The sequence below is a fragment of the Capra hircus genome, chromosome 18 (assembly GCF_001704415.2).
Source record: "Capra hircus breed San Clemente chromosome 18, ASM170441v1, whole genome shotgun sequence".
Classification (NCBI taxonomy): domain Eukaryota; kingdom Metazoa; phylum Chordata; class Mammalia; order Artiodactyla; family Bovidae; genus Capra; species Capra hircus.
The window spans coordinates 56064414-56073820 of NC_030825.1; the positions used below are offsets into that span (position 1 = coordinate 56064414).

The 9407-nt window shown below is 54.3% G+C and overlaps 2 protein-coding genes across 7 annotated transcripts in view; one reads left to right on the plus strand and one right to left on the minus strand.

Moving 5' to 3' along the window:
• Window positions 1-3571, minus strand: part of CCDC114 (coiled-coil domain containing 114) — a 28274-nt gene extending 24703 nt beyond the window's left edge. For 3 of the 4 annotated variants that reach the window (XM_018062699.1, XM_018062698.1, XM_018062696.1), the window contains exon 1: window positions 158-403. The gene's annotated coding sequence lies outside the window, so the exon portion shown is untranslated. Of the gene's footprint in view, window positions 1-157; window positions 404-1145 lie in introns of those variants that run through there. The other variant, XM_018062697.1, reaches the window with a different exon arrangement.
• On the plus strand, window positions 3598-7995 carry EMP3 (epithelial membrane protein 3). 3 transcript variants are annotated; one of them, XM_005692819.3, is made up of 5 exons: window positions 3598-3895; window positions 4859-5025; window positions 5242-5344; window positions 6412-6552; window positions 7710-7995. In XM_005692819.3, the coding sequence occupies exons 2-5, from the start codon at window positions 4948-4950 to the stop codon at window positions 7877-7879; spliced, it is 492 nt and encodes a 163-aa protein (XP_005692876.2). In that variant the 5' UTR covers window positions 3598-3895; window positions 4859-4947; the 3' UTR covers window positions 7880-7995. The 3 variants fall into 3 exon arrangements, with proteins under 3 accessions (XP_005692876.2, XP_013826965.1, XP_013826966.1); XM_013971511.2 differs by having other exon boundaries at window positions 3636-3895; window positions 4856-5025; XM_013971512.2 differs by having other exon boundaries at window positions 3840-3895; window positions 4933-5025.

Here is a 9407-nt window from a genome sequence, read left to right on the forward strand (position 1 = left end):
CCTCTCACATTCTGTCTTGCGTTACGGCTCTGACTCTGGCACGGGGTCCTCTAGACCCTCGGTATCTCCGAGGTGGGGCTGTTTGGGGAGGAGGCATCACAGAGGCAGGGGAAACCCCCGCCCCGGTCGGCTGAGGAGAGCGAGGCCCGGTCCCTACCTGCTGGAGTGCCTGACCTGTCCTGGGTACTCCAAGCTCACTGTTGTGGTCTGGTTACTGCGGAGATAAGGGGCCAGTGAAGGTCTGAGGACAGCAGCCGGGGAGGGACCAAGGCCACAGAAGAAAGCCGTGGGAGGGGAGGCTGGGGAGGAGGGGCCGACGAGGCCACGACGACGCCTTCACGGTGGTCAGGTGCCAAGAACAGATGAGTTAGGGGAGCACTAGGAGGGCGGTGCTTCGGGGGTGCTGCGAGGGGCGGGGCTGAGGGCGGGGCTTCGGGAGTCCTGCGAGGGGCGGGGCTGGGAGGGCCTGTGAGGGCCGAACTGTAAGCCTTGTGAAGGGCGGGACTGTAGGCCGGGCGAGGGGCGGAGCTGTGGAGGACTAGGATGGGCGGGGCCGAAAGGGCCTTTGAGGAGAGGGGAATGCGTGAGCCTGAGGCGCGGCGCTTCGGGGCTAGCGAGGGAAAAGCAGAGCTGAAGGACTGGAGAAGGCTGGGGCTGCGGGACCTGACGAAGGCAGAGACACAGATAACGGTCCAGAGCAGGACTGCGGAGCTTTGAGAGGGGAGGGACAAGAGTACCTGTAAAGGGCAGGGCTGCGGGCCCTGTGAGGGGTGGGGCTTCGGGGGTGGCGAGGGGCGTGGCTGGGAGAACACGTGAGAGACCTGGCGGGAGGGCGCTGGAAGGACGCAGGTTCCCGAGACTTGTAGGGGGTGCTGAGGGTAACCGCCGAGATGATCTGTGTGGGGAGCACGGGGTTGTGAGGGGTAGGCTGTGTGTTTCCAGGAGGGAGAGGCAGTAGCTAAAAGAGCTTGTGGAGGCAGGGCTGGGAGGGGAACGTCTGGAAGGGTTTGGAACTGGGCCGAAGTCCTTCAGGATGGGGCGCGAGAGATGCGTGTATTAAGCTGATTAAGACCACGTTATTTTGAGGCTTCATTGGCAGGCAGGCGGTGCCGATGCCGGGAGTTGTGAGGGAGAGGAGCGCTTACCACTGCCTCAAGTCCTCGAAGCCGCTCACTACGCATGCGCGGCCAACGGCCTCAGGAGAGACTGCCAAAACCTTCAGCTGCCGGAGCTGTCCGCGCTCTGCGAGGCGGAAGTGGGAGGGGCCTGGGGCGCTCCGTGCCGCCCCTGCTTTCCGGTCACGCCCCCGAGCTCCGCAGGGCACGCCCCCCCTTTGACTGCCGCCTGCTGCCCACGTGGGCCTTCGCAGAGCCTGCTGTCTGTGGGCGCCGCTCCTTGCAGGCTGGGTGTGCCCAACGCCTGCGGTTTCCTGTGGGAGGAAGAGGCCCGCGGGCGCTCAGCTCGTGGCTTTGGAGGCCCCGGAGGGGAAGATTCCACCACCGCCCTCGGGTACCCTAATTCTCCCCCTTCTGTAGGGCCTTAGCATGGGGGACCCCCCTGCCCAGAACATCTCCAGGGTATCCCAACCTGGCGCTAATTCCACTCTAGGAGTTTGATTCAGAGTCCTAGCTTCCTGTTCTCCACCTCCCCCGCTCAAATTCCATCTCTACAGCCCCTGGTTCCCAGACTCCTCCCAGGACTCAGGTCCAGCCCCTTTGCCTCCTTGAAGAACATAAGATCTCTAGTCCCTTATTTTTCCCCCGGTGACCCAGGCTTCCTAACTTACTTGGAGAACTGAGTTCAGACCCCCAGTCTCTGTCCTTCTCAAAGATGTAACTACTTTACCCACCCCCAGCGACCTTCATTTTGTACTCCCAAATTTTTAGCCTTGGGACCCAATGGACCCAAGCATTTGTCCCTTCTCCAAATCCCAGACACCTCATCTCCCATGTCCCAGTGTGTCGTATAACGTGCATGTACAACAGTGCTTTCTCTATGCCAGGCACTCCTCTAAGCACTGCTCCTTGAGGTATTTACTATTATTATTCCTATTTTACCGATGAAGACACTGAGGCATAGAGAGATTAATAACCTGCCCCAAATCACAGATAATGAATAAAGCCTGTGTCATAGTGGTAACAGCTTCCAGGTTAGGGTTAGGAGTACCACCCAGTCACTGAACTGCCCCTCCCTCACCCCCTCAGGGAGCCCAGATAACCAACCACTCTCCCTCCCTCCTCCCTCATACCCAGCCATCCCATCATCCAATTCCTTTCCCTTGTGGGGACCAAGATTTCAGTCCTCCAGCTCTTAATTCCACATCAGGACCCCAGACACCTGGCTCCCTGTCCCTTGCTTTTCACCAAGCACCCAACCCTCCATAGAGACCCAGGTACATAGTGGTAATCACTCCCCACACTTATTCAACAATCTAAAAATAAATAATAATGATAACAATAATAGTTATTCATAACATTAAGTCCCTGGTACTGCACTGCTGTTTAAAACCGCCAGTGGTTTCCCACCACCCTTAGAATAAAATCCAAACTCCTCCCCTAGGCTTCAAGGGCTCTCTTTGAATTCCCTTCCTACCACTCCCTCTAGTTCCCTATATTCCGGCCACACTGGCTCTTCTGTCTGCTCCCCAAACAACTTGAGCTTGTTCTCCAATCCTGTGTCCTTCCTCTCCCTCCAGCATTCAAATAACTCTTGTCTTCAGGTCTCATCCCAGAATGAGGTTTCCCTTTTAAAGTTGCCTCCCATCATTAGCAGTGTCACTGTATTTCATTTCCTTCAAAGCCCTCCCACCACCTCAAGTCTAGCTTCTGTACTGATGCGTCATTCTCTCTCTTGCTCAACTGGAAGGTAAACTCTAAGAACAGCAGGGCTCGCGTCTGTTTTCTTCATTATTAACTCCTGGTTCATAATAGATGTTCAATAAATGTTTGATGAGGAAAAGAAAAAATGTGTTAGGGGTGTTAGTGCAGTGGTATCGCCTTGTTTGTTTAGAGTAAGTATCAGAATTGTTATCGTTGCCGTTAGTATATAGTCAGCAGTATAAGTAGTACTGTGCCCAACTCTCGATTAGGAAACTGAGGTTCAGAGAGTTGGAATAATTGGTCAAGGTCCCCTAGGCGGAAAACAGTAGCCCTGGGTTCTTAACTTCCACCTCCTGCCCCCTTCCGGAGTTCCACACTTCCCCATTTCCCATCCCGATTCCCACCAGGGTGCCAACCCCACAAGTCCTCAGCCCACTCCCCTTGGCAGGAATCTGGTCTCCCCGCCCAGACACCCATCCCCCTGAGGATCCAGTCCTAAGCCCCATCAGGGAAAGCAGATGTCGGTTCCCGGGACAAGTCCAGGAGCAGAGGCCTGAGAATCAGATCCTCCCACCCGATATGGCTGCCCCACCTAAGGGCCCCAGCTCTGTTTCCTTTCCTCCAAGGACGTGTCATCTCCACTGCAGGACGGGGAGCCCCAGAAGATGCCTGTTGGGGCAGTGGGTGGGGGCCCAGAAAAGGAGGAACGCGAGTGCCTGGTCCCTCCCTCTGGCTGCCGACCTCAGCTGGGCGCGGTGGGTATAAAAGGGTCAGTATATATTGAGAAGGCCAGAGAAAGAGAAACCAGGAGAATGAGGAGAGAGGGAGGAGGATCGAGGTACAGACGGTGAGGACAGGAGAGAGAGACAAGAGGCAGAAGGCAAGAAAGAGAGAGAGAGGGAAAGAGAGGGTTCTGGAATTGGAGGGAAGAAAGAGAGAGAGAGAGCCAGAAAGGGAGGGAGGGAGAAAGGCGGTGAGAGGCGGGGGCCTCAAGAGGGTGGAAGGAGGGAAGAGAAGGGCGGGGCACGGAGGCCCGATCAAGGGACCGGACTCAAATCTGACTTCTGCCGCTCTCGGTAAGTTTTCAATCCGTTATTCAGCCTGTGATTTCTTTCTTTACTTGGGTGTGCAGCAGTTTGGAAAGGAGACCCCCACCCTCACCCCCTTGCCAGATTGGGTGAAGCTTAGAAATCCTTGTAATTTAAGAAGTGAACTCTTGGCACTTGGGGTGGAGACTTGGAAAGAGGTGGGGCCCGACGGATTTTAGGGTTCCCAGCAGAACCCCCCCACCCAAAAACTTCCTGCAGTTTTACTCTATGGCTGTCCACTCCCCCCGGAAGACCCTGAGGTCAGGGCTTCTCATGAGAACAACCGAAGTCTGGAGACACTCCAGCCACCACCCGCCACCACCCCCCTGCCGCCCTTTCTGGACACTGAAGGGTCACGAGGGCTGGCTCCTTCTTTTCAGGCCCTCTCCCACCCCCAGCATGGATCTTGTCCATTTTCCCTACAAGGTGTCCAGTGGACACTAGTCTGGCGGCAGGGCAGGGTGGGGTGGGGACCTCCTGGGCATAGACAGGGGCTGGGGTTTCCCTGGTGCTTGGAGGCATGCGGCGGGGGGGGAGGGGGGGAGATGAGTCACCAACCGGGTGACTCACCGGGTCCCCCTTCCTCCCTCCACCCCAAGAGAGGAGTGGGGTGAGTCAAGATTGTCCATCTCTGGGGGCAGCCCCCAGCTTCTGATCTATCTGAATAGGCAGCAATAGGAATTTTTCACATCCTTGCCCATATGTCCCCAGGGACAGGGCTCTGCAGAGATGGGAGCCAGATTGCTAGTCCTACTCATTCCTGGACCCAAGTCTATCACTGGCCCCCTCCAGGCCCTGGGAAATTCATGAGTCCGGGCCACCAGCTCCCTCCTCCTCCACAACCAGGCATCTAGCTCCCAGCCTCCTCCTCCCTCAGACCAGAAGTTTGGGGCTCCTAGCCCCCTTTTCCATTAGACTTGGGAGTCTGGACTCAGCCCCTTTCCTCAGCAGGATTCAGGCATCTCACCTGCCCCTGTGCCAACAACCTCTTGAAGTGACCGTCGTCTCCCGACGTCCCGCCCCAGGCTTCCAACACAGCCATGTCACTCCTCCTGCTGGTGGTCTCTGCCCTCCACATCCTCATTCTCATTCTGCTTTTCGTGGCCACTTTGGACAAGGTAAGCCAACTTGGAGGACAGGGGCCTCCTGTCCCTCTGGCCCCGCCCCCTCACCCTAGCACTCCCTCATGAGCTCTGCCTTCACCCTACCCTTTCCCCTGATGAGCCCCCACCCTACACTTTCCTATTAAATCCATGCTTTCCCATGGCACCTTGCCCTTTTCCCAACCCTGCCTAACCTCCCTGACTTTGCCCTTGTTCCTCTACCCATCCCAGTCCTGGTGGACTCTCCCCGGCAAGGAGTCCCTGAATCTCTGGAATGACTGCGAATGGAACAGTAACAACAAAACATGGGACTGCAGTAGCGTCAGTGAGAATGGTGAGGCCTGAGGGGCACTGGAGATGGGTCTGCAGAAGGGAGGGATAACCCCAAGTCTCCTCCCGGGACCAAGGATTGGGAACCCCCCAAGGTTTGAGTGGGCGGGTTATGGGTCCCCATGCTGAGTGACTGAGGCTGACGTATGATGACCCACCTTTCTGAACGGTAGGGGGAAGTATGCTCATGTTCTAGAGTGAAGTGAAAGTCGCTCAGTCGTGTCTGACTCTTTGCAACCCCATGGACTATATAGTCCGTGGAATTCTCCAGGCCATAATACTGGAGTGGGTAGCCTTTCCCTTCTCCAGGGGATCTTCCCAACCCAGGGATTGAACCCAGGTCTCCTGCACTGCAGGCGGATTATTTGCCTGCTGAGGTTAAAAACCCGACTCCCGAAGATTTAGGAGTAGAGGCCACATGCTATAGGTCTAAGGAATGGGGGGAAAGCTTCCAAGATTCTGAGAAGACAAGATCATGTTCCCAAAGTCCTAAAGAGGCAAGACAGGTGTTCTGAATGGATGGCTGGGCCCATGCTATTCAAGTTCTAGTGGGGTGGACCACGTTGAGATTCTAAAGAGGTGAGACTGAATCCTTGCAAGGTTCAAAATAAATGGGGTCAGATGCATCTGAGTTCTAAAGGGGCAGAGCTGCATCCGCTAAAATTTCTAAGTCAAAGAAGGTGGAAGATTAAATGCTTTTTCTGTAAGAGCAAAGGAAGAATTTCTGCTCTTACAATTCGATACCGTGTCATACTGGAGGTAGCCAATGCAATAAGGCAGGAAAAAGAAATAAAAGGTATAAAAGATGGGAAAAGAAGAAGTAAAACTGTCTCAGTTCCCAGTGAGCATGTTTATATACAAAATCCTAAAGAATCTGCAAGTGGCTTCTAGAATTCCTAAGGGAATTTAGGAAAGTTACAGGGATCAAAGTTGATATAAGTGATAACTACTGAGTATATGAGGTTGAACGACTCTAAATGAAAGAACGGTTGGTGGGAGCAATGATGAGCAAGCAGGTGGAGCTGGAACTCTGGACCTGCTGTAACTTCCTCCTCTATCTCCTTATTGCAGGCTGGCTGAAGGCAGTACAAGTCCTCATGGTGCTTTCGCTCATCCTCTGCTGTCTGTCCTTCATCCTGTTCATGTTCCAGCTCTACACCATGCGGCGAGGAGGGCTATTCTATGCCACTGGCTTCTGCCAGCTTTGCACCAGTGAGCACGGTTCCCCAGGGAACTGAAAGGAAGGGAGGAGGCCTGTGAGGATGGGGGGAGGGTGGGGGGAAGAATGGACACCTAATGAAAGAAAACAGTTCTCAACAACACAAAGACCACCTGAGGTTCTGCCTTTGGCTACCTCTCTGCCCCAGGGACTTAAGGAACTTGTAGTTTTCAGTGTCTCAGTGGTGGTTTGTGGTGTGGGTCTCTGAGTCATGGGGCAACTGGCACTTAGAGCTTCAAGGAGCCAGGGCTGGGGAAGGGGTTGTGGATGGATAATCTAGATCCCAGGAACAGAGGGAGGATAGCAGGGATAGGTAGCTAATTAATAACACCAGGCTGCTACTGCTGCTGCTAAGTCACTTCAGTCATGTCTGACTCTGTGCGACCCCATAGACAGCAGCCCAGGCTCCCCCGTCTCTGTGTGACCCCATAGATGGCAGCGCAGGCTCCCCCGTCCCTGGGATTCTCCAGGCAAGAACACGAGTGGGTTGCTATTTCCTTCTCCAATGCGTGAAAGTGAAGTCACTCAGTCGTGTCCGACTCTTAGCGACCGCATGGACTTTAGCCTACCAGACTCCTCCATCCATGGGATTTTTCCAGGCAAGAGTACTGGAGTGGGGTGCCATTGCTTTCTCCAAATAACACCGGGAGAGAACTCTAAATCATAATAGTAGTGGTCTTATAATGTCAACCAGTTGCTTTTTTTGTGTGGACCGACCTTGTATCAGACACTTCAGGGACTTTTATGTACTTTTCATTTTTTATGACTTCAGGTGCAAAGAGCAAAGTTAATCATAGTTATCATTTGGGGGAGCATTACGTTTCTAGGTTTCCTCTTGTTCTACTGATTTACTACCTGTGTGCTTGGCTTGTGTAAAGTCACTCAAAAATATTCCTTGAATGGATGGATGGATGAGTAGGTATTATCGTCCCATGTAATGGATGAGTAACAGAGGCCCCAAAAGATCCTCTAAATTGCCCAAGCCCAGTCTGCAGCAGCCTCCAAGGCGCGGCGCTAGAGGCGTGAACTACAACTCCCAGTAGGCAGTGATGCACTCTCCCTCAGGCGGTCTCTTTGCCCCGTGGGTTGTTGGGAAATGCGGTCCCGTTATGCGAGTCCAGGGTGACGTGTGGTTCCCGTCTCCCCTCAGGCGTGGCGGTGTTTACCGGGGCGCTGATCTACGCCATTCATGCCGAAGAGATCCTGGCGGCCCATCCGTCGGGTGGCAGCTTTGGTTACTGCTTCGCCCTGGCCTGGGTGGCGTTCCCTCTCGCCCTGGCCAGCGGCATCATCTACATCCACTTACGGAAGCGGGAGTGAGAGTGGCGCCTCCCCTTGGTTCCCCAGCCGACTCCCGGCCCCTCCATCTCACCCCCAAAACCCCACCCCGCCTCCTTTTCTATTTGAAACAGAAAATAAAACTGTTTAACCGCCGAGTCTGCCTTTGACTCCTTCCTTCGTCCTCCCGGGACCCTGGGTGCTCACGCCTGATCGTTCCTGAATTGGGTCAGCCCCCATCACCAGCAGTTCAGCCTTCAGAACATCGAACTCATCCCCTTCTAATCTGGGACACAGGAGCCCGCGGTCCTGGTGGCCCTTCCCCTTCCACAGACCGGAGGACCCCAGCCCTCCGGGTGCAAGACTCAGGATTCTTCCCAGCCTAGATATTCAAGTACTTCTAGGTAAGAACCAGGCATCTGGGTTTCCAGCCGTCCCTCCTTGGCCAAGGGGTCTCTCTCTCAACCGAGCAGGATGTGTGTCTTGTTCCAGGTTACTGAGACCTGAGACCATTTACTGCAGCGCAGTAATGCCTGCACCTGGCCAATCGGTCTCCTCCAGTTACAAAATGTAAAGAAGCTATGAGGAACTAAAAATAACTGCGTGCATGCGCACTTGGGGCAAATTCTGGACAATAAGATACAAACAGACCAAAAAGCCCAACTGCCACTTCCGAACGAAGAGCCAGAAACAAAAGCAGGGCACTACACACATACACCAGCAAGGGGGTGGGCAAACCACCTAAGCGCCCCTCCACCCCACCCCTGAAAACACCCATACCCTCACCCCATAGAAGGGACCAGCGCCTCTCCTTAAGGGAAGTTGTTCTCCCTCCCTTCCCGCTATAGCAGGAGCCCCAGTAAAGCCTTGCCTGAACTCCTTGTCTGGCCTCTTTATCAATTTCAATTGATTAAGAAGGCCAAGAACCCTCATTGGTAACAGTGGTCTTTTTTTTTCTCCCTAGGACACTTCCTCTGGGAAGATACTTTTCCATTTCCCTCTTGAAACCCAGCCCCTCTTCTTCCCCCATCCTCTGCAAATGTTGCCTCTAGTCCACATGACACCTTAGTACAAACTAGATGAGATGCCTCCTCCCTCCCCTTCTCCAGGCTCAACCTCACATCAGGACACTTGTGAGAAGGGGAGAGGCCGGGTTTTAGACCAACCCACCCCTAGGCCATGTGTCTTTGTGCAGTGAACAATCTGCTCTATCTCAGGTGTTCAGAAGACCCAGTGTTTTAGGGAGTCAGGTCCTCCCTAAGATCCTCTTCTGCGACGCAGCCTATTTCAGCAACAACCCCAGTCTCTCTCCAGAACTACAGCTTTCTTTGCCAGCGTGTGCATGCTCGTAGCTCAGTCATATACGTTACGACTCAGTGACCCCATGGACTGTAACCCGCCAGGCTCCTCTGCCCACGGAATTCTCCAGGCAAGAATACTGGGGTGGATAGCCATTCCCTTTCTCCAGGAGATCTTCCCAACCCAGGAATCAAACCCAGGTCTCCTGCATTGCAGGCATTCTTTATGGTCTGAGTCACCAGGGAAGCTGGGAAAGGGAAAGTCACTCAGG